The sequence below is a fragment of the Psammomys obesus genome, unplaced genomic scaffold, assembly GCF_907164565.1.
Source record: "Psammomys obesus unplaced genomic scaffold, mPsaObe1.curated_primary_1811, whole genome shotgun sequence".
NCBI lineage: Eukaryota > Metazoa > Chordata > Mammalia > Rodentia > Muridae > Psammomys > Psammomys obesus.
In genome coordinates, this window is record NW_026590407.1 from 2,879,469 (window position 1) to 2,905,523 (window position 26,055).

General features: G+C 37.6%; 1 protein-coding gene across 1 annotated transcript in view; it reads right to left on the reverse strand.

The window, feature by feature from the left end:
• The window catches only part of Zmat1 (zinc finger matrin-type 1), a 45,172-nt gene extending 26,779 nt beyond the window's left edge, over positions 1-18,393 (reverse strand). Inside the window, exon 1 of the mRNA XM_055607299.1 lies at positions 18,205-18,393. Coding sequence (XP_055463274.1) covers positions 18,205-18,268 — 64 coding nt within the window. The 5' untranslated portion in view covers positions 18,269-18,393. The remainder of the gene's footprint in view (positions 1-18,204) is intronic.
• Positions 18,394-26,055: the final 7,662 nt, after the last annotated feature.

Genomic DNA, 26,055 nt, shown 5'->3' on the forward strand with positions numbered 1-26,055 from the left:
CGTGTTTTATTTCAACCATAATAGTAGGAATACTTTATTAAGGACCTAGTACCTAGCAAGCTCCCAAAAGTCCAGACTTCAGGCAGATGTCTCCAGATTGGGTCTCCAAGCTAGCTCTGAGAATGTGTGGATCCTGCCATCTCAGACTCTAGGGCTACTTTAGTTTCCAGGCTAATTTAATGTCTGGCTAGCTTCTCCTTAGCACCAGACTGACATCAACAGCCTTGAGTTTCAGGCTAGACTGACAATCAGGCTGATTTCTGAAAGTACTGGTGCATCAAGCCACCTCACATAGCCACCAACCTCTAAGCCAGCTATTGTGGATACAAGCTCCAAACTTGTACTTGTAGCCACAACCTTTAGCTTGTCACAGTACCAATTAGGACCTTAATCCTCTAGGCTAATACCTGCAGCATCACCCTCCATGCTAAAACTTGTAGTCCCATGCTCTAGAAGACTAGTGCTCAGGTCTCTTACTAGTCCTTAGTGCTGGACATTGTCCCACAGACCCAGGTTCCAGCATCACTCTTGTATAACTGCTTCCCAGGCTGGCTCCTGGAGCTTCAAGACCTAGACTAAGCCCTTATTTACTTAGTTACCAGAAACTGAAATCTCCAGGCAAAATAAGGGAAATTGATTGAAGAAGAAAGTGCCATTCCCCATCTGAGTGCCTTTCCATGTCTTGGCAGTTCTCTCTCACTTTTCCTTAAAAAATCTACATTTGCTCCACTATAATTTTTTTTTCTTTAGAACAGTACTGTTAAGACTTATTGTCTTGCTGGGCACAGTTGGTGCACACTTGTAATCTTAGCATTTGGGGAGGTAGAAACTGGTGGATCTCTGTGAGTTCCAGGCCAGCCTGGTCTACATAGTGAGTCTAGGACAGCCAAGGCTACACACAGAAACCCTGTCTTGAAAAACCAAACAACAACAAAAAAGACTAACTGCTTTAACTTATTTCTTCAAACAGGTTTGGTCTATTTTTATTTATCAAATGGCATAATACATCTGGTTTCAAAATCCCAGCCATTCTCTTCACTGATTCCTAACAATTCTAACTTACAATATTTTTCCTATCTGCCTCTTCCTTTGAATTCTCATAACAATACTTGAATTCATTCCCTCTCTATATTCCAACATGATTTAGTTTTATCAATGCTACTTAAGCTTCCCTTCATGTTACTTAAATTCTAGAAATAAAAAAAAGATTAATATAATTGAGGATCTTTTCACATGAAACTCTTAAACCTTAACACAAATATATACAACAAATAGTACTTTGTCCATTCTGAGTTAGGAAACTGGAATTAAGTGAAACTGAAATAACTGTCATGTTTTCTTTGCTGACGCTTGTACATAAACCTTTGTTTTACCATGATTCTTTCTGTTATATATAAATGCCTGTTATACATGTTGGAAATGACTAGTTCCTAACTCCAAGGAGATTACAATTCAATAAGGAAGGTAAGGTGTGTGTGGAAAAAACTATAATGCCCAGACCGAAATGTTTCAGGTGATAAAATACGTAAGAAGATACAGTAAATCTTGCTGAGGAAACTGGGATTAAAATTATAGATAAGAATTCTTTTCTGTGCTTTAAAATACATGTAAACAGGAGGCTCCAAGATGGTGGCACAGAGATACACTATATCTGACAAGCAGGACAGCAGTGACTGCACAGCGAAAAACAAAGCAAACTCTGGGCCCTAAAACACCAGCGATTATATTTTCCAAGTGAGAGGAAACTCCACAGCGTCAGAAGAAATCAGGTCCATTCTCGGGTCACCCAGCTAAACCCTTGAAGCGTTCCAGGGTCCTGGAAGGTGCTCTGTCACCATCTCAGAGCCACATACCTGCATGCGCTAATCACCATCCCAGACTAAACTGTGGGCCCCAAAGCACTAGAGACTGGGATTCCCAGTCAGGAGGAAAACCCACGATGAGGGAAATGTCAGGTCCAACCCCAGGATACCCAGCAAATTTCAGGAAAAGATTCTGGGTTAAAAGGCAGACATAAAAACACACACTGAGGCCCTCTGTAGCAGGTTCCGAGGTTGTTTCCTATTTTCTTTTTTTTTCTGATGTCCATCCTCTTTGCCTTTCAGGATGGGGATTGAACATTTTAGTTAGGGTCCTCTCTTTTGCTTAGTTTGTTTAGATGTACAGATTTTAGTGGGTTAATTTATATTGTATGTTTATATGAGTGAGTATATACCATGCATGTCTTTTTGCTTCTGGGACAACTCACTCAGGATGATCCTTTCCAGGTCCCAGAAGAAAACAGGAAACAACCTTGAAACCTGCCACAGAGGGCCTCTGAAAGCTTCTGCAGTATAGACTGTCAAAGCAGATGCTGAGCCTGATGGCCAACTGATGGGCAGAGTGAATGGAATTTTATGTAAGAAGTGGGAAATAGTAAGAGCTGGAGGGGACAGGAACTCCACAAGGAGAGCAACAGAACAAGATAATTTGAACACAGGGAACTTCCCAGAAAATCATACTCCAACCAAGGACTATTCGGGGAGATGACCTGGAACCCCTGCACAGGTGTAGCCCATGGCAGTTCAGTGTCCAAGTGGTTTACATAGTAATGGGAAGAGGGACTGCCTCTGACATAATCTGATTGGCCTGCTCGTTGATCACTTCCCCCTGAGGGGGGAGCAGCCTTACCAGGCCACAGTAGAGGGCAATGCAGCCACTTTTGATGAGAACTGATAGACTAAGATCAGAAAGAAGAGGAGAACCTCCCCTATCAGTGGACTTGGGGAGTGACATGCATGCAGAAAGGGGAGGGAGGGTGGGATCGGGAGGGGAGGAGGGAGGGGCTTATGTGGGGATACAAAATGAATAAAGTGTAATTAATAAAAAATTTAAAAAAAACACACACACTGAGGAAATCTAAACAGTCATTAGGTCTCACTTCAAAAGCTTTTATTGCTTCAAAATTTGAAAATCTAAATGAAATGGACAATTTTCTTGATGGATTTCACTTACCAAACCTAAATAAAGATCAGGTAAATAAATTAAAGAATCCTATAATAACCTAAAAATAAAAATTAAAATTAAAAAAATGCTGTCATCAAAAGTCTCCTATCAAAAAAAAAAAAAAAAAAAAAAAACCTAGGGCCAGATGTTTTCAGAACAGAATTCTACCATACCTTCAAAGAAAAGCTAACACCAATACCCTTTAAATTATTCCCAAACTCATTCTATGAAGCCACAGTCACCTTGACACCTAATCCTCACAGAGACCCAACAAAGAAAGAGAATTTCAGGCCAATCTGCCTTATGAACATTGATGCAAAAATACTGAACAAAATACTTGCAAACCAAATCCAAGAACATATCAATGATATTATCCACTATGACCAAGTAGGCTTCATCCCACATATGCAGGGGTGGTATATACGGAAATCCATCAACGTAATCCACCATATAAACAAACTGAAGGATAAAAATCACATGATCATCTCCTTAGATGCCAAAAAAGCATTTGACAAAATCCAACATCCATTCATATTTAAAGTCTTGGAGAGATCAGGAATACAAGGCACATATCTAAACAATAGTAAAAGCAATATGCAACAAGCCTATAGCCAACATCAAACTAAATGGAGAGAAACTTAAATCAATCCCACTGAAATCAGGGACAAGGCAAGGCTGCCCACTCTCTCCATATCTCTTCAACACAGTTCTTGAAGTCCTTGCTAGAGTAATGAGAAAATTAGAGATTGTCAACAGGATTCAAATCAAAAAGGAAGAAGCCAAAGTATCACTATTTGCAGATGATATGATAGTATACCCTAGTGACCCCAAAAATTCTACCAAGGAACTCCTACAGCAGATAAACACCTTAAGCAAAGTGACTGGACAAAAATTTAACTCAAAAATATCAGTAGCCCACCTGTATACAAAAGACAAATGGGCTAAGAAAGAAATTAGGGAAACAATACCCTTCACAATAGCCACAAAGGACATAAAGTACCTTGGTGTAACTCTAACCAAGCAAGTCAAAGACTTGTATGAAAAAAGATTTCAAGTCTCTAAAGAAAGACATAGAAGAAGATATTAGAAGATGGAAAGATCTCCCATGCTCATGGCTTGGCAGTATTAACATAGTAAAAATGGCCAGCTTACCGAAAGCAATCTACAGATTCATGAAACTCTCATCAAATTACCAACACAATTCTTTACAAACCTTGAAAGAAAAATTCTCAACTTCATATGAAAAAACAAGAAATCCAGAATAGCTAAAATAATCCTCTAAAATAAAAGATCTCCTGGAGTATCTCCATCCCTGATCTAAAGCCGTACTATACAACAACAGTAATAAAAACTATATTGTACTGGCATATAAAATGACTGGTGTATCAATGGAATCTAATAGAAGACCCAGATATAAACCCACACACCTATGTGCACCTGATTTTTGACAAACAAGCCAAAACCATTCAATGGAAAAAGAAAAGATAGCATCTTCAACAAATGGTGTTGGCCTAACTGGAAGTCAACATGTAGAAAAATGCAAATAGATCCATATCAATTGCCCTGCACAAAATTAAAGTCCAAGTGGATCAAAGATCTCAACATAAAACCAGACACACTAAATCTGTTGGAAGAAAAAGTGGGGAAGAGCCTGCAACTCACTGGCATAGGAGAAAATTTCCTGAACCGAACACCAACAGCTCAGGCTCTGAGATCTACAATTCATACATAGGATCTCATGAAACCGAAAAGGTACTGTAAAGCAAAAGGCACTTTCATCAGAACAAAACGACAGCTTACAGACTAGGAAAAGGTCTTCACCATCCCTACATCCAAGAGAGGTCTAATATCAAGAATACATAAAGAACTGAAGAAATTAGACACCAACAAAACAATCCAATTAAAAAATGGGGTACAGAGCTAAGCAGAGAATCTCAACAGAGGAATATCAAATAGCTGAGAAACACTTTTAAAAATGCTCAACATACTTAGTCATTAGGGAAATCCAAATCAAAATAATTCTGAGATTCCATCTTGTTCCTATCAGAATGGCTAAGATCAAAAGCTCAAGAGAGAACACATGCTGGAGAGTATGTGGAGAAAGGAGAACCCTCCTCCATTGCTGGTGGGAATGCAAACTTGTACAACCACATTGGAAATCAGTCTGGTGCTTTCTCAGAAAATTGGGAATAGCACTACCTCACAATCCAGCTATACCACTCCTGGGTCTATACCCAAAAATTGCCCCACTATTCAATAGGGACATTTGCTCAACTCTGTTCACAGCAGTTTTATTTGTAATTGCCAAAATCTGGAAACACCCGAGATATCCCTCAAACGAGGAATGGATACAGAAATTTTGGTATAGCTACACAATGGAATACTACTCAGCTATTAAAAATCAGGAAATCATAAACTTTTGAGGCAAATGGATGAAACTAGAAGAGATCATCCTGAGTGATGTAACCTAGAAACAGAAAAAACAGGCATGGTATATGCTCACTTTATAAGCAGATATTCACCATTTAAAATACGACAGCCATCTTACAGGCCTAAAGAAGCTAAACACTAAGGAGGAACCTAGGGAGGATGCTTACATTTCATTCAGAATTGCAAGCAGGATAGACACCAGAAGTGGTAGAAGAGAAGAAGGGGATGGGAGCTTACTATAGAGGGTACTCTGAAGGGATTCACCTAACAGGGGATAGAAGATGTTGAGACTCATGGCATATCTTTGGGCAAAGAGCAAGGAGTCTTATAGAAGAAAAAAGGGGTGGAAATAGAGGGACATGGAGGGGACAGGAGCACCACACTGAGACCACAAAACCAAAAGATCTGAGCCCAGGGGTTTCTACAGAGATTGATGCACCAATGGAGGACCATGCATCGAGAGGACCTAGACCCCCTGCTCAGATGTGGCCAACTGGTAGCTCAGTCTACATGTGGATCTCTGAGTGAGGGGAGCAGGGGCTGCCTCTAACATAAAGTTTACTGCTTTTTGATTACTTGTTCCTGATGATGCAGCCTTGCCAGGCCATGGAGGAAGAGGAGACTTAACAAGCTACGAGCAGTTGGCAATAATGGAGAACTCTCTCTTTCAGTAGATTAGAGGAAGGGGATAAGGGAAGAGGGAGAGAGGGTGGGACTGTGGAGAGTTGAGGGAGAAGGCTTCAATCAGGATATATAATGAATAAATTGTGAAGAAAAGAATTAAAATAAAAAATACATGTAAACAATGGAATCTCACTAAGCTATAATTAAAAATGAAACTGTGACATTTGCAGGAAAAAATGGATGGACTGGAAATCATGCTAGGGGAAATAAGCAAGATTCTAAAAAAATACTGCTTGTTTTCTGGCATATATGGAACCTAGATTTAAAATTATATGTATTTATATATACCTATGTATACATGTGTGCATATGCATGCATGTATGTGTGCAGATCATTAAGCTAGAAAGGGGATCATAAAAGGGAAGGATGAGAGCTAAGGGGGGGGGAGAGACAGGAAGTAGGAGGCAGATTACTTCCAAGAGGTTTAAGAGAACAAACCATGGGAAGGAGGGGCACAGAGGAGGGCACTGGAGAAGGGAGACAAAATAGAACAATGTATAATGATATATATACAAGATAATGTCAAAATAAAACAACTTACATAGTGCGTTAACTAAAAATATTAATACATACATTTCAAAATAAATGTCTAAGAAAAGTATTTTAAAGAAGGCAAGAGTATAAATAACAATGAAGAGCTTAAAATGAAATGAAACAATGACAAGAGATATTACGGCACTTGAATTGAATTTACATTAAATAGACAGAAATGAGTGACTCAACATGAGTATCTCAATTAGCAGTCAGTTGTAGGTTTGAGATTTGAACTAGAAGTACCTACAGCTATATAGATAAGATGTCCATCTCTCAAAACTAAAGGGTATTGGCTGAGCTTAGCATTTACTATCAACGTGGTAGATGTTTGAGCTTAAGTAAGGCCGTCCCTGATAAGAAGTGGAGTTTCAACCTTACCATCTACAAATATCATCACTGGCAAATTCTCTGTATAGCACGAAAGTGTTAAGTCTAGTGTATAAAAATTTAAAAGCATGAAAATGAGAAATTATAAAAGAAGATGAGTGATGATTCACTCTTGAAGTATGCTTACTATATAAGCTTTCGTTATATTCCTAAGGCAAATATACCCCAGAGAAATTTGCACATCCCTGTTGATTAGAGCAGTAGTCATAATTATCAAGGTACAGAACTCGCCATGATGTTCATCAACAAATAAATGGATAACGAAAATATAATATTTATACAAAGCAAAGAAATTCATTCATACGTAAGAGTGGAACTTTGTCCACTGCAGGAAAATGAATGGGACATATTAAGCAGAATTAGCTAGACTCTGAAAAATACATTTTTCTTCTATGAAGAATTTCAATTAAATATATACGTCATATACCATTTTTTTTTTTTTTTTGCTTTGCTTGGGTTTTTGTTAGATTTTTCAAGATAGGGTTTCTCTGTGTAGCCTTGGATGTCCTGGAACTTACTCTGTACAAGAGACTGGCCTTGAACTCCGAGATCCACTTGCCTCTGCCTCCCAAGTGCTGGGATTAAAGGTGTGCAACACCACCCAGATATACATATATATATATATATATATATAATTAAATACACATTTTAAATCATTAATTTCCCTGTATTTAATGCAGAATTAAATTCAAATGCCCTATTGAACCCTACTATTATTTGTTCCACTCTAAAGTTTACATTATTACCTATATACTATATTATTTATATACATGAATTACTTGAAATATATTTATTCTATAACTTTTAGCTAACATGATATATTTAATCTTTATTTGTATATGTATATGACATGGAAGTCAAAGGCAGACCATGTTATTGGAGGAATGGGTCTAAATGGGGATAATATGGTGAGAATAAAAGAAATTAATGGCTAAAATTCTAATGCAAATATTAAATATATTTTTGGCATAAAGAAAGGATCAAAGAAAAAGGACAAACTAAACCAAGGGTAGGTAAGAAGAGGTGAGTATGAATAAGTATTAAAATATCATAAAGAGAGCCACTGTTTTGTATTCTAAGTAAAAAAAAAATACCAATATCAATAAAAGTCAAACAAAAACATATTACACAATGCAGCCACTCCTGATGAGACCTAACAGACAAGGATCAGAAGGAAGAAAAAGAAACCCTCCCCTACCAGTGGACTTGGGGAGGGGAGTGTGTAGAGAAGGGGGAGGAAGGGAGGGGTTGGGAGGGGAGGAGGGATGGAAGTAGAGGGGGGATACAAAGCAAATAAAGTGTAATTAAAATAAAATTAAATTAAAATAAAAACATATTACAATTTATTTTAATTTTATCTAAATAACAAGTTGTCCTAATCAGTTCAAATATAATTGAATCTCAAATTTTCTAGAACACATGCTCATGCATGATTTTTCTTATTCAGGGTTTCAGGGGTGGGGATGGGAATCATCTGGATGAGTGTATAATGTCTTGGGTTCAGTCCAAAGAATGGGGGTAAATACCCACAATCCTAGTACTCAGGAGATAGAGAGATAATAAAAACAAGCACCCAAACCCACACCTAGAATTTCTGATTCAATAGTTTTGGGTTGGGGCTGAACCTATAAATTGCTCACAAGTTCCCTGGTAATACCAATGGTGCTGGTACAGGAGCAAAACTTTGAATACTACTTAGAGCTTCCACTGCATCTACTTTGATTTCCTAACACATGGTATCTTTAAATCCCCTTTTGCCCAGTATAACATTCCTTCAATAGTTAGACTTTATTCTTTCCCTTTCCCTTTACTTCTCTTGTGAATTAATTGAAGTTCTTTCATATGGTGTGTAACTTAACCACAGTCCCTTTAACAATGTCATAATTTGAGAAGGCATCACATTATGTAACTCAGGCTGGCCTTGACTTTATATCCTCAGCCTCCTTAGTGCTGTTATTACATGTTTGATGACTGCACTCTGCTCCATCTTTTGTTTTTGTTTTTAAAATCTGAAAAACATAAAATGTAGCATTGCGACTATTTTAAAGATATGGTTTGACAGTTTTAAGTATACTTGAACTCTTATCTTTTATTTATTACAATTTATTTACTTCATATCCCAGCTGTATCCCCTCCCTTGTCCCCTCCCAATCCTACCCTTCCTTCCTCTTTTCTTCCCATGCCCCTCCTACAGTTCACTGATAGGGGAGGTCCTCTGACCCTAGCCTATCAGGTCTCATCAGGACTGGTTGCATCCTCTTCCTCTATGTCCTGGTAAGGCTGCTCCCCCTTCATGGGGAGGTGATCAAAGAGCCAGCCACTGAGTTCATGGCAGAGACAGTCCATGTTTCCCTTACTAGGGAACCCACTTGGATACTGAGCTGCCATGGACTACATCTGTGCAGGTGTTCTAGGTTATCTCTATGCATGGTCCTTGTTTCGAGTATCAGTCTCAGAAAAGACCCCTTTGCTCAGATATTTTTGTTTTGTTGCTCCCCTTGTGTAGCTCCTGTCTCCTCCTGGTCTTTTTATCTCCCCCTTCTTTCATTAGATTCTCTGCATTCTGCCCAAAGTTTTGCTATGAGTCTCAGCATCTACTTCAATACCCTGATGTGTAGTGTCTTTCAGAGTCTCTCAGTGGTAGGCCTTTGTCCTGTTCCCTGTTTTCTCCCTCTTCTGATAAACCCTTATTTTGAATGCATACTTTCTTCTGCTAACATAGCTCAAGACAATGTCACACTATGTTGCTGACTCACACTCAGCTGATTTCTGACAAGTACATGGTTCTATTCCACCTGGGGTTGATTCAACTGTACTCCTTAAGAATAGGATTATATGGAAGAAATGTTTCTGGATCCCAAAGAAGATTCAATATATATTTATATTCCATTTACATTGTGTCTTGCTATATTCAACTAACTTAAGCCTTTTAAGATCTCTTTGGCTGGTGAGATGGCACAGTGGGCAATGGTGCTTGCTGCCAGACCTAAAGACCTGGGTTGGATACCCAGAACCCATATGGTGGAAGGGGAGAACTGATTACTGGTTATCTTCTGATCACTACATCCCTCCTGTGGCATGTGTTAACATGCACCCTCTTCTCCCAAATTAAAAATAATGTTTTTAAGTCTTAAATTTGTTATCGGGAAGATTGTGGAAGTTGGATTTCCATTGCGAACAAATTTATTGTTTCTTAAGGACCATTCTATGCTGTCCAATTTATCCTCAAGCAGCATGTATCTTACATTCATCATGAATGTGAATATACCTGCTCAAAAGTGAAATGTGAAACTTGAAGAGATCATCACAAAGCCACACATCTATTATGGGTTAGAGTCAGGAGTCAAATCTAATTCTGTACAAGAGTTCCCTGAGAGCTACTTCTTAAAGAGGTTGAAATGTTGAATGGCAAACTTCTTTAGACATTGAGAACAAAACAAGTCTGGTTCGGAAGAGAAGCTATTTTTGGCTGAGAGGCTATTGGCATGCATCTGCTAGCTGCTGGAAGAGGAAGAGTCAACTTTCTTGTTGTGACCCAAGTGACTAGCACTACCGAGTAGAGAAAAACCTTTTTTAAAAATACCTATCGTCCTTGTTTCGAGTATCAGTCTCAGAAAAGACCCCTTTGCTCAGATATTTTGGTTTTGTTGCTCCCCTTGTGTAGCAACTCCTAGAGTACTCCTGGGCCCCTAAACTTAAAGTGTTTGTCAAAGAATTGGGATTTAATAACTGAGGCATGGCTGAAGAAACCTGAGGGATATATATCTTTCTTTCCTTTTTGCCCCTTATACTCTTCTCATTTTTCCTTTTCCTTATTAATATAGAAAACTTTTATTGATTGTTGGGTAAATATGAAATTATAAAGACACTTAATTTCAAAAGAAAGGAGTTGTTAAAAGCACTACACGAAGAGAAACAGTTTCATTTTGCAATCAACTACTTAGTTGTTTACAAAGACTAACCTTTCACATTTCTTTTTCTAAAGCTTATTTTGTACTTGACTTTATTTGATAAACTTTTATTTTGGTATCATGATGTCAGTGATTCTCTTCCACATTTAGGAGATGGTTTGAAATGAAACAGTAGTTTTGTGACAAATTATAAATGCTATCAAATAAGAGAGTTTGTCCATTCAATGTAATGGATTTATACTTAAATGTGGCTTCAGTCTTTGGTTGGAGAATGGATCAACACTATTTTCCTATTAATAACAATGTTTCAGTGGTGACTGGTGGCTCATGCCTTTAATCCCAGCACTTAGGAGGCAGATACAGGCAAACATCTGAGTTTGAGGGTAACCTGGACTACACAAAGGGTTCTAGGCCAGCTAGGAAAGCACAGTGAGACCCTACCTCAAAAAGTTGTTTTTTGACTTATTTCCTTCCTATGTGGAAGGTTGACGTAATTTGAGAAAATATAACTTTCATAAAATTTGCAATGAAGTTAAAGACTTTAATCTATAGTTCTTGGCAACGAGAAAAAAAATGTTGTATTAGTAAAAAGACATAACCTTGAGTAAATCATTTAACTATGCTAAACGATTTCCATCAAATTATATAGAAATATAATGTATAATTTTAATTCCTAAGATCTGACAAATATGTTTATTTCCAAATGTTCAACATATGCTATATACTCAATAAAAGTATGCTTATTTACTCACTTAGAAGCTTTAAAATTTTTATTTACTCTTAGGTATAATTATCCTAGTTCACTTCAGTCTTATTTAAAAGATCTGGTGCATAATTTTCAATCTTTGGTTGAAAAATATAGTGATCTTTACAGTCACTTTGTGCCATATAACATTGTTGAAAGGCTGTCCTAAAATACACTGCAGCTATCTGGCAGCACCCCTGGCTTCTGACCAGTAAGCTAATAGGAGGATTCCTTAGTATGAAAACCCAAGTATGTCTGAAATCATTGCCAATTAATCTTCATGGGGTAGAAGTCACCTGTAGTTTAGAACCAATCCAATCTATGACTTTACTTCATAAAAGAAGAGATTAGGGACCATAGGAGAAATAAAGGATTGGTGAAGATAAAATGTTAAATTTATGGTTGTAAGTTTATATTAAAAAATAATTGCAACAGTCTAGGGAAAGAAAATAGTAACAGCAGAGAAATGGATTTGTAATTATGAATATTAATACTGGTAACATTCTACACCTAGGATTTAATAGAATTCCCCATATTGATTAAAATATTCATTGTTTCTATCAGAATATATGCTTTAATGATATAAAAGCAAATTCACTCTACAGAAACCAATTTTTTTCTGTTGGATTGTGACTTTTGAAAACAGCTAAGCTGTCATGTTACAGTAAAATGACATTAACTTCTGAATCAAAAAATAATGCAACTACATGTGAAATCAAAATGATTTGAAACTTTCTTCTAATATTAAGTAACAGGAAATTTAGGGTGAAATAATTTTTTTCTAACAAAAAGTTAACACTTATGGCAGAAGTCAGAAAAGAATTATGGTTTTGCTCCAATTTCACTTACAGAATTATAAAGTATAGACTATTTCTGAAGAAAGCAAATGCAAGGTTACCACATTTCCTCAGTTCTGGGAATGAGAACATTCTTTGTTTGGTGTGATAAAATATTCTTTGGTTAGCCTGATAAATTTAAACTTACTCAAATTAGGTGCTTCTAGCTATGAAAATCTATCTCACATTCTCAAATAACAAAATTTTATCCTTAGGGCAACCCAGATGATTATGAAATTATTTAACATTAGCTATTTTAAAGCTTTGCAGAACTGTGAATTTGATAGTCTAGTTGATCTTGATATAAAGAAATACAGCATCGTAAAGAACTTATATATTCTACTTTAATAATGACAAAGTAGAAAAAAATCCAAAATAATGAACTGCTTTTACTATATTTGCAAATCTCATTGTTATTGACAGAAAAATCTGTGAAAGATTAATTTTGCTTTTGCAAAGAATACATGAGCTATATTTTCTGTGAATAGACCTTTAGAGAAAATCATCCTAAAATGTCCTTCATTAATAGGATTTTTGTCAAGAGTTGACTTGACTTCCGTATTCCTTTAATACTATCATAATCATAGGGAAAAAAAAATCAGCAGATCATATTCCTGAGGTAGAAAATAAGGAGGCATGTTAGATTTGACACAACATTTTTAACACACTTTTGTCTCTAATGGCCACACTCCATTTAAAGAGTCCTCAGAAATATCATCTTTACTAGAAATGTGAATATATACCTGTCTATATGAGAAATGCTCATAACTACAGTGTGATTTTGCATCCTTAGTTTTAGGTTATTAAAATAGCTTCTGCCTTATGAGTTTGAGAAGTTCTTGTACTTTTACACAGGTCATCACAATCAGTGCAGAGTTTTCCATGGCACCTCAACAATAACAAAATAAAACAGAATTAAAATTATTGCGAATACTATGCTTATGATGGATATTTGTTCTGTTTTTCTGCACACAGAGTATTTGACCTTTGTAACGATAAGCCTTTTTGGCTAGGGAGCTCAGGAGTCATGCTTATGAAACCAGAAATATAGCTAATGTCCTGAGTAATCTTAATTTCCTTGATTCCATGTCAGCTGCTTTATATAAGATAGCGACTAAATATATGCTACTCACGTCAACAGTTTAATGCATGTGAAAAAAATGTACAAGGTTGTTTCACATGGAAAACAAAGTTCTATCCTAGCATATATGTAATGTATAGAAGGAAACTTCCTCAAGTTGGACTAATAGGCTAAGAATATGATTAGTGATTATTTTTACATACTGATGTAATTCAGGGGGGACAGACACTAATAAGTGGACACTCATCTCTAGACACCTCCAATCTACCAAATGTTGGAAACAGAAATTTAATCCTGTTTACTAATTATTTTTGACAGACACCAATATTAGACTCACAATATAATATGCTTTGGTGTGCACATTTGGTATACCACAGAAGCAGTTTTATAAGAAACACTCGAATGGTACTCATAGCTCAGGGGTGTGACCAGTTATATTTAAAACTATACTTGCCCTACTTGCTCTACTTGCTGATTTATGTTATAATCTTACTATCAAGCACACCTGAGCTTATTTTTCTTTTCTTTTTTTATTACGCATCTGTGTGTACACTGGCGTGTGGGGTAGGGATGGGGGGGGGAGGATACAACTACCTTTGGCGTGTTCCTCAGGAATGCTATCCACATCCTTTGAGACATGGTCTTTCATTGGCCTGGAGCTCACCTATTAGGCTACACTGGCTGGCTGCTGTGCCTCAGTGGTCCTCCTGCATTCGCCTCTCTAATCTGGGATCACAAGTGTGTACCACAATGCATGTTTTCAGATGGATTCTGAGGGATGGAACTCAGATTCTTATGCTTTTGAAGCAAACACTTACCAAACACTTTTTTGTCCACAAACTGCTACTGAGCTCTTTTTATGGCTATTTCTTTTGATATTTTTATTTATGTGTATCTGTGTGTGTTGCATAAATGTATGCCATATGTATGCATTAGGGGGCATCAGATCCTCTAGAATTGGAGTTACAGGCAGTTGTGAGCCTCCTGATGTGATTGCTGGGAACAGAACTTTGATCCTCTGGAAAAATAGTAGACTACCTTAACCACTGAGTGAGTCATATGTCCAGGTCCATTACAAATGTTTCTAAGTTGAACTGTAAGTTCTTAGTACTAACCAGTATGGTTCACATACACACTAGCACTCATTGATTACTTAGTAAATTTAGGAAAGATTTAACTAGGTTTTCTGATTGAGAACTTAGTGACAAGTGACCCAAAGTTTTACCAAACAGCAGGGAGACAAAGGAAAGCCTTTTGTAATTGCTATGAGAAGGTGACTGCTATTGGAACCATTTAACAATGAAATTGAAATCCACAATGTTTTTCAATCTAAAATACAAACTTGGATTTTTTTTAAGGGAAAACCAAACATGCAAGGAGAGTTAATGAAACTACAAATACATTTAGCATCACTAGTGGATCACAATTCATTTTGTTATTATTTGAAAAACTTCACTAAATGAAATATGAAGAGTTCTAAAATGTTGTCTGACTCCCTTTATCCATAAATTCTCTCTCTTTGTCTGTGTGTGTGTGTGTGTGAGTGTGTGTTTGCAAATTATTTTCTTAGCATTTCTTTTGCTTGTTTTAAGTTGTTTTATTCAATATCTCAGTAGAATTTTTTGATAAATTTTGAACATTCCCTGTATGACAATTTTTATGTCTCTTGCCATTTGCTATTACCAACTCTAAGGGAGAAAAAGGTCATTGTGAGTGTTGGCTACAAACTGTAAATGGGCCAGCAAATGCTTTTCAAACCACTTTTCATGATCTTAACAGGAGTGATTGTGATAATACTGTGATATATATACACACACACACACACACACACACACACACACGCACACACATATATAGTGAACATGATCTATAATAATTATCAGGAGTGATCATGATAATAATTGTGATCCTGGTAACACTGTGACATATTTCAGAGACATACCAAGATTTAGAAAAACAGATATTGGCACACAACTAAGAAATATTTTTCCTTTTCTTTTGTACAGTACAGCTAGAAAAATGGTGTTTTATAAATATCTAAACAAAATTCTGAAGCCTAATAGTGTTTTGAAGATATTTCAATGTGTTAAATATTTACCATTTTAAAGTGAAAATGTAAGGGGGTTTTAGTTTGGACTTCAGAGTTAATGAAGGATACTGAAACTAAAATCAAACAACAGGTAATTTAAGATAACAATTTCATTTGCTTTTTTCATATCTTAGTAAACTTTCTCAACAGTATTTCAACATAGATTTCCTTATTCAGTGAGTGTCAAGTGGTAACTATAGTCAAGGTTTCTTATGATTTATGAATTGTTTTTATATGCAGCCACCAAATTCTACTAAAAGAAATAACGTAATCTCTAAAATCATCATTCATATTTTCAGATCAGAAATTAATCTCAGACTTTGTTTTCTCCAAGTCCCTTATTTCAGTAATGGAAGCCCAAATCAAGGAAATCTGGGACCAATTCAGGATCACAAAGTCTAGCGGTTTTATGAGCACATAATCTGTATCAACTGTACCAGACTCCAGATATTGTTTTGACTTCATTAATTTATTTTTTACATTTATTCACTTTGTGTGAGTACACAAGTGCCACAGTGTATGTATGTGCGTGTGTGTGTGTGTGTGTGTGTGTGTGTGTGTGTGTGTATGTGTGTGTATGTAGGTCAGAAGACAAATTGTAGGAGTTAGTTCTCTCCTTTTATGTGGATTCCAGGAAATAACCTCAGGTCCTGAAGTGTGTTACAGGTTCTTTTTCCTACTGTGCCATCTTGCAGGCCCCTGAAATTCTCTTATAATGCTTTTATTATTTGCATATATTCAAAGACACTGTAACCAAAGCAGTTACACAGTGAGGCAAAAAGCCGTTTTTCTATGAAATATTCTTTCTAAACCTTACCATGAACAGATCACCAGGGCCAACTGTGTGATGCCTACAAAAACACTCCCACCTATTTGCTGGTTATAGACAAAGCTTGTTAAACAAGTTAAAGCCAGGCATGGTGGCACAAACATGTAATCCCAGATTCAGGAGGTGTAGACAGAAGGATCAGTCCACTGCTACACAGTGAGTTTGAGGCGAGTGTGAACTACATGGGACCATGTCTCAAAACAGAACAAACAAAAAAGGAAAAAGCAATCACAAAATCCCCTTGAAAATGTAAAAGCACAGGAGTTTCCAAACAATGGTATAATTCATGGCTGATTGAAGCCTTTCAAAAATTGTCTTCAGTAAGATTGTTGATAAATCACCACCATATCACAGTGGATTCCCAATTTCTCTATTTAGTAGGTGGTATTAATATAATGTACCTATTACAAATATTATGGGGGATTTTTTTATCGTTTTTGCCATCCCACCAAAGTGAAAGGTGCGAAATATTATGAAATTGCCCACAAGGGTATATAATTTATGAATGTGAAGATATTATTTCATGTGGTTAATTTTAATGAGTTAGTTTTAATGAGTGTCTTTATCAAAGAAAGAAACTTAAAATTGCTTCTTCTATTTTTACATTCACAGTCTTTCACTTTGGATGAGCAAGATAAGGTAATCCAGCAAGTACTTTACAGTAATTATTAAATCTGAGAGCTTCTGCAGCAGAATCAGTCTTAACCATTTAAGAACATCTCCAAAACTGCTTTAAAACACATTGCAATGGCATACTTCACAATCTAATAGTAGGCTGTTTACAGAGATATGATAGTCTGTGTTAAGGTAGCTATATTCAAACACATCTCTCCATGTTTGGCATAGTAAGTGTTGGCAGGTACAACAGCACTTAGCTGAACCCAAAGAAATGTTAAAGATGGTCCCTTAAACAGTGTTTTACTAGGTCATAACCTCAAATACTGAAGGAAATTCTCCAAATGATTTCTGAAATCTGTGCTCCTGCCAAACACTGTTTCTCTTTAGTACAGTCCTCACTGCTCCAGGGGAACCTATGACCCTATTATCTGGCAAATTCTCCGCCTCTAAAGCTCAAGTACACATACTAACCTCCCCACGTTGCTAACTCCATCTCTGTTAATATCTCCCTGCCCGAGTTTCTTCCCTGAGTTTCTATCCTGCAATACGTTGAATTTGAATTTCACGGGGGGGGGGTCCTTTTACAATTTCTGATAGTCTCTCTTTGCTTTCCCTTTCCTTTACCCTGGCCATCTAGATCTACAGCACTTCTCCTCTGCCTCCTCTTCCCAAATCGCACCTCGGTGTCCTACTTCACACTAAAGCATCTCTAACTAAGACAAAAAAATTATGTTTATTTTTTTTCCCTTGAAAGTCCAGCCTCAAGAGTATCTGCCATTCCTTTGCCTGGGGGCCTTTGGGGAAGGGAGGTTACGGATGCCCTTCACAACTTCAGTCCTTCTGGCACTCTAGGGCATAATGATGGAGGGTGGGGTGGGGGAGGGTGGGGTGGGGTGGGACGGACCAAGCCCGGTAGAGCGGGGCGGGACGGGGCGGGGCAAGCTTGGCCTTTACTGCGCCACAGCAGGTGGGGGGTGGGGCGGTGTCGAACCGCGCCCAGCCGGGGTTTCCGGCTAGCTGCAGTCAGGCGGCGAAGGCGAACAGGCCGCCATCGCGTCCCGGGACGGGAACTCACCTTCTCTGAGGCAAGGGCAGGTGTCTACTTTAAAACTACTGTCCCCCCTCCCCGCCGCCGCCATAGTGGAGCCGCCAAAGCTGCCGCCGCCTTCTCCACGGCACCGGCAAGTGAGCAGGCAGGGGTGGAGGTGGCAGAGGAGGGAGGCACCAGCAAGGCCGCCTGCCGCTACCGCCGCGTGGGCGGCGGCGGAGGCGACAGATTAGCGAGCTTCCCGAGGGGAAGACTTCACCAGCTGAGCTACAGCTCTCAGCGACACCACCGCCGTCGCAGCCTGGCGCGCACAATTGCACTGGCGTCTGGATTCCGTTAGGCTTTTTTAGCACCGCCTCCTGTCTAGCTCCGCCTCTCCTCCTTCGCTTCCTCTTTTGCAGCTCGGGCCTCGGTCTAGCTTGCAGAGTCCGCCAATGGGAAAGCCATGCACCAGCAGGAGGCCTCCCCCTTCCCCGTGGCTCTGCAGCATGGACCTCCTCCCTGAGAGGAAGAAAAGATGGCCAAGGGCAAAGGGCAAAAAGCGCGGGATGTAAAAGCAAACGTCCTTATACGGTGGGGACTGAAGCGCTAATCTAACACCACCTTTTTTAATGCCAGGATCTCGCTTGATCCGACCTCCGAAATAGCTCTAAAAAAACATTTCTGCCTGTTTTATAAACTTTAATACAGAAATTGGAATAAGCAAAATCTGGTACTTAAACCTTCAGGGCCCCTTAAACCACCCTCTAAATTATAGTAAATCTGGAACTCCGTGGAAGAACTGAAATATTACTGATCTTTTAGTTCTCATCACTTTCAGTGAAACCAAACCCCTCAGAACTCCAATATTTTATGTTTAGTTCCCTTCCTTTAAAACATACTAATTGTCACAGATTTATGCCTAAAGAGTTATTTTTTATAACCAAAAATACATTTAAAACCAGGTATTACTAAACAAGATAAGAGTTTTACTTTGAAAATTAAATATAATTATGTGTTTAATGGAAGTAATCTATTTGGCTGGCCTGCGAGGCAGCATAATACTTGTACTTTAGAATTCCCCAGGTATACTTTTTAGTTTGTTGAACCCAAGAATTAAATATTAAAGATTTTGAAAAATGATCACATACACAGACATATCAGTATTTAAAGTAAGTACAAGTATAATTATTTTTAAAGAAATTAATTTAAAGATAGAACAAGTAACTAAATTTAATTTTTTTCATTTTTTAACACAAAATTTGCTTTGGACTTCACATAATGCTTATTATCATACCTAAAGTAAATTAGAAAGATTCCAAACTGTTTTCCAGCAATAATTTTGTTTGTTTGTTTTTGTTTTTGCTTTTTTGAGATAGGGTTTCTCTGTGTAGCTTTGGCTGTTCTGGACTCGATTTGTAGACCAGGCCGGTCTTAAATTCACAGAGATCCACCTGCCTCAGCATCCTTGAATGCTGGAATTACAGGTATGCACCACCAGTGATGTATTTTTTAATTTAAAAAATATTTATTTAATTTTATGTGTATCTGAGTGTGATTTAGTGTATGTGAGTAACCATAATTCATGCTTCTGATCTCCAGGAGATCAGAAGAGGTGTCAAATCCCCTGAAACTGAAACAGATTGTTGTGACCTGCAGCAAGGGTGCTGGGAACCAAATCCAAGTCTTCTGCAAGAGCAGTAAGTGTTCTTAACAGCTGAGCTTTCTCTCCAGACTCCAAAATGAAGTTTAAAAGAAACAATTTCATCTTTGGTATTATACTCTTTCAAGTAAATTACAACTTATATTCTATTAGATAGTCTCACCAATTGTTCATCAACTCTGTAAGAGTCCATACATTAAAAATCTCTTTTAAAGCCAGGCAGTGGTGGTGCATGCCTTTTATCCCAGCACTTGGGAGGCAGAGGCAGGTGGATCTCTATGAGTTCAAGGCCAGCCTAGTCTACAAAGTAAGTTCCAGGACAGTTAGAAGAGAAACCATGCCTCAGAAAACAAACAAACAAACAAATCTCTTTAAAAGAGAAACACATGCCCAGTATTCTAAATCTCCCCAAGTACCCATGGCTGAGGAGTTCATAGGCCCCAGGGGGTGAACTTATTAGTATTTTTGCAAAGTGGATGTAATAGCAAACTGTCCTCCAAAGTCCTGTGTGGCTCTCAAACATTAAAGTTTGTTTCTGCCCTAAGTGACTAGATATTAATGCAGAAACTCATACCTGGTTAAAAAATGCAGAATTGGGTGTGGAGTGCTCAGACACAAATACGACAACTATATCACATCCCTCCCCCACAAGGCTTAGGAACCATGAAAAAAGAGGAGACGGAAGGATTGTAAGAACCATCGATTGGATATAACAGGCCCATTTTGTACATGAATTCACAGTCCTTACAGGATCTGTACAAGATGAAGACAATCACAGTCCAGCATTGGGGAAGGGCTTTAGGAGCCCTTCCTAGCTGAGGAGCTACAGACAAGTTGAAGACCTCAGTGGTAAGAAGGGTCAGTTTTCTTTGAGGCTATGGCCCCTCCACGCTCCAGCAGATGGTCCTATAACCATAAATGTATGAGCAGCCACAAATTGGACTCATTGGGTTGTTGGAAAAAAAAAAAGAGGACATGAAGTTGGAAGTGGGCAGGAAGTAGGTAGCAAAGATGGACTCGGGAGGAGTAAGGGGTGAAATATGTATGAAATTCTCAGAATTAAAAAAACACTGTATTTTAAAACTTTGAATTCTTTGCTAATGTTAAAGTTTGCCTACAGTTTTAAAATTACTTAGCAAAAGTAAATAATTATATAATGCAACTAACTTCACGTTGTGAATAAATAATATTCTTTACTTTTGATTACTTAGAAAGTTTTGAACTTTCTTTAGATAAAATTCTGATACTTAGTTCACTTATTTAACACTTTGCTTGTAAGTTATAACCATATTGCTACTGGAAGCTGTGGTTATTCACTGGTAATAGTGGATGAACTCCATCAGTTTTCTTGTTAATAGACAAACTCAGCAGACTTTTATGGTGGTTTCTTTTGTGTTTGCTCTCTTTCCAGCCTCACTTTCATTGCTTAATTCCTTGTCATGTCTCTTCAGAGCTATGGCATCTGTTCCACTGTTCATTTTCCTCGTGTGTCCATCCCTTCAACCTCCATATTGCTGTCACTCATCACTAGCTTTCTTTTGCTTGGCTGGACAAAGTTGAGACATTATTTTATATTACTAATGTTCTCACTTCTTTGATTTCATCCCTTTTCACTTCCCTTACCTCTTCTCTCTTAGGAATCAACAGTATTAAATCTTTACAGAGTCTTGTGAAAATCATGTTATTTCACAGTATAGTGCTTTTTTATTTGTCCTTTCACTTATTGAAATGACCTGGGGCCCCTCATCTTAGAAAACTGCCTAATGAAGTCTACTTACTCCTTGAAACTTATATAGTAGTGCATTTTTTCCAAGTAACCTATTTCTATTGCTGCCCTGTTCTACACAATCTTTTGCAAGAACTCAGGTTCAGGCCCCGGAACCCACATGGTGGCTCACAGCAATTTTTAACTCTAATGCCAGGAGACCAATACTCTCTTCTGGCCTCTGTGGGAGCCAGGTATACATTTGGTGCATAGACATGCATGCAATCAAAACACTCATACACATTATAAAAATAACCAGGGCTGGAGAGATGTCTTGGCTTTTAAAGGCTAGAGCTCACAACTAAAAAGACAAAACTGAATCTGACTGGACAAAACAGAAATGCTTAATTTTCTCAACAAATAGAACAAATATAAACATCTAAATTTGTTCAGTAACATTGAAAGAAAGTCAGATAGACGTATTAAGGTACACAAATGAAAATGCATAAAATGTTATATGTACTTATGCTGCTAAATAATGTATAAGACAAATTTATAAGCTGAGTATGATGACTCAGGTTCGAATTCTAGAACTTTGGAGGCTGAGGCAGGAGGATTGCTAACCTATATACAGTGTGATATCCTACTTCAAAAGGAAGGAAGCAAAGAAGAAAGGAAATAATTTTTTTCTTATTGTTCTAAAGGCTGAGATTTCTAGCTCAAGACACTGGTATTTGGTGTCTGGCCAGGCAGAAATGATGAAAGAGGGTGAAAGGATGAATAATGTGTCCTCACAGAAGAAAATGAACTGCTTCAAGGCCTTTTAAAAATGATTTTTAGATTAGCATACAAAATAAAATGTTTGTGTATGTGTGTGTACTTGTGCACATGCACTGCTTTTGTATGCATGTGCCTTCAAGCCCTGCTAGCGGTATTGATCTCATAATTTAATTACCTTCCAAAAATCCCACTGCTTTTTTAAAATTAAAAATATATATCTTATATGCATGGGTGTTTTGCCTGCATGTGTATATGTGTACCATATTGTAGTACCTATGGAAGCCAAAGTAGGACATTGGATCCCTGGGAACTGGAGTTACAGGTGTTTGTGTATTTCCCGTAAGTAGGTCCTGGGAATTGAAGCTCGGTCTTCTCGAAGAGCAGCTAGTCCTCCTAACTGCTGAGCCATCTCTCCAGCTCGCAGTGCCATTTCTCAATACTATCACATTGGCAATTAAGTTTCAACTCATGAATTTGGGTGGAGGGTATTTAGACCTAGCATTAAATATAAAGTGATTCAGCATTGGACAAAAAGAAAAGGGACTATAGATATAGCCTTTGAATTACATGCACAAAAATGTATCTAAAAACAAAGAAAATGTATGGTAAGGTAGGGTTTAGAAGAAAATGGAGGAAAATTATCTTTTTCCATTTAAAAAATAATTTTATTATTAATAGACAAAAATCATAGGGCATACCTGGTGAGGAATTGATGTTATAGAAATTAACTTAAATGTATATTTATTAACATTGGCAATTTTGAATATATAATTAAAAGATAGTAATATAGAGGGGTTGGAGAAATGGCTCAACAGTTAACAGCAATGGCTACTACTCCAGAGGACTGAGACACAAGTCCCAGAAACCTCATTGTGGCTAACAAACATCTGTAACTCCAGTTCCAGGTGATCCAGCACTCCTTCTAACTTCTGTACACATACAGTACAAAGGCATACATACAGGCAGAACACTTATACACACAGAATAGTAAATATTTTATACAAAATAAAATTGGAAGTAGGCTGGGGAGATGACTTAGCAGTTATGAGCACTGGCTGTTCTTCCACAGGACCTGGGTTCCATGCCAAGCACCCACATGGCAGCTTATAACCACCTGTACTCTAGTCCCCAGGGATCTGACTCCCTCTTCTGGCCTGCACAGGTACAAGGGGCACGTGTGGTGCACAGACATGCTTACAGGCAAAATTAAAAAAAAAAAAGTTAGTTATATTGTGGGTTTGTGTGTGTGTGTGTGTGTGTGTGTGTGTGTGTGTGTGTGTGCGCGCGTGCGCGCGCGCACATGTATAGAGGCCAGAAAACAACCTCTGGTATCCTTCCTTGGCCACATTCAGCATTTTTGAAAAGACACAGTATCTCACTAGCCAGGAGCCACTGATAAAGATAGGCTGGTTGAGCCCTAGGTATCCACCAGCCACTATTTCCTTACTGCTAGAATTAGAAGTAGATACCACTGTGCTTGAGTTTTTTGTATGTAGATTCTGGAGATCAAACTCAGAGACTCATGATTGCATGACAAGCACTTTACCAATTTAACTATCTGGCCACAGAGCATCCACCATAGCCTTAACCCTATACAGAACTCTTTTATGAAAAATATATCTTCATATGTCTTAATTAGTCTCATAGGATACATTTTCATGCAATCTCATTTTTTTCTGCTCCTCAGTCACAACACATACATACACATGCACACGCGCACACATACACACATCAAATTAGAGAATAGTCTAAAAGAAATATGTTAACATGTTTACTATACAAATCTATTCTGAAAATTTCCCATGTTTGTAAATACCACAAAATGTACAGAAAATTCTACTGGTTAACTTCAAGTATATGGAAGTGATTTTCTTTTAACTTAAGCTTACCTGAGAATCTGATTATAGGGGCAGTGTTCTTCAATTATTTTTTGCTGTAAAAAAATAACCTGACAAAAGCAACTTAGGGAAGAAAGGGCTTATTTGGCTTACAATTCCAGGTTATAATCCATTATACCATTATAGTTTGGATGTCAAGAAAGAAAATTAAAGGATCACATCCATTGCCAAGAGCAGAGAAAGAATAAATACACAAGTCCTTGCTTGCCTGCTTTCAAACTTACATAGTTCAAAGCCCAGCTGCCCATAGTGCTGCCCATAGTGGACTGGGTCTACCTATATCAGGTAACAATCAACACACTTCCCCAGACAAATGTCCACAAGCCAACCAGTTCTAGCTAATTCTTCAGTCAGAATCTTCCCAGGTGATTCTGGGTTGTGTCAAGTTGACAGTTAATGCTAATCAGCACATCCTTAATCTGTGAAGAAAAAATTGTTCTGATTCTGGGAAATATCTGTAAGTATAAACTTTGAAGATGCTACTATAGCCAAGACAGTAAAATACAGAGCAACAACAAACACCTATACAAAATTCTGTGGAAAACAATAAAAATTCATGCCACCTTTAAAGAGCTGATGATACATAGAAAAATATGCCAATCATTTTCCTATTTAGTTAGCTAGTTTAGACCACTAAAAAAAATCCACAATAGTACAAGAAAGGAGAGAGTTACCAAAAACTCAAAACAACTATCTCATCTGTACTAGACATATCTATGTTAGGAGAGATTAGCATGATTTCAGATACAGACAGCCTAAATAATTGATGGCTTTGCCCCAGGGATATAAAACACTCCTAATTTGTTATAAAGATTTGGATCATATGGATATTCTGAAGGGCAGTTTGATCCACTACACAGGTAACACCAATAATTAGACCAAGAGAGAAAATACTGATAGTTACATCCCAGGACCAGTACATGTGAGGGACACAACTGTCTTAGAGATTCATGTCAGTGAAATTTTGAGGGGTCCAATAGTTTTGAGAATATACTGGGACAACCATGGAAAACCACCGCACTTATTACAACATTTTTGGTGTATTCCACCACTAAGTAGAAAACACCACACCTTGACCACTTTTTGTGAAAGTAAAACACTGGTAAGTTGGAGTTGCTGCTCTGATATATTTACTGAGTGAGTGACATGCAAGTATACCAGCTTTGAGTAGGACCAAAATCAGGGAGAGATCCTGTAATAGGTCAAAATTGGGACAAAAGTAACTGCTATTTGGGCCAAATGATCTAATGCAGTGGTTCTCAAGTTTCTTAACACTGTGATTCTTTAATACAGGTCCTCATGTTGTTGTGACCTGCAACCATAAGATTATTTCATTGTTACTTTAAAACTGTAATTTTGCTATTGTTACAAATCATAATGTAAATATCTGATATGCAGAGTAGCTGATATGTGACCCCTGTGAAAGGGTCGTTCAACCCCCAAAAGGTTTCCAACCCACAGGTGGAGAACAACTGATGTAATGGCTCTTATAGTATTAGAATATATGTGGATGGAACAGATTCCACATGCAATTTTTAATAACTATCACATGAAATTTACAACATAATCCTTGATGGTCTGGAACAAGGGCATGTTGTCTGCAGCAAAGAATTAAACATGAATTACAAAGGAGTCTGTGGCATGTTATTGGGCCTTAAGATAGAATATCTGATCCTTTAGCCAAATATTAGTATAGAGCAGATATTTCCCACCATTAACTGAATACTTTTAAGCCCACAATATTATCTTGTTTGAATATGCCCAATGACAATTCATTGTAAGGTGTAAGTAGTTTTTTTGTTTGTTTTGTTTTTAAGATTGGAATATGCAAATCTAGAATGTGCAAGGAAGCT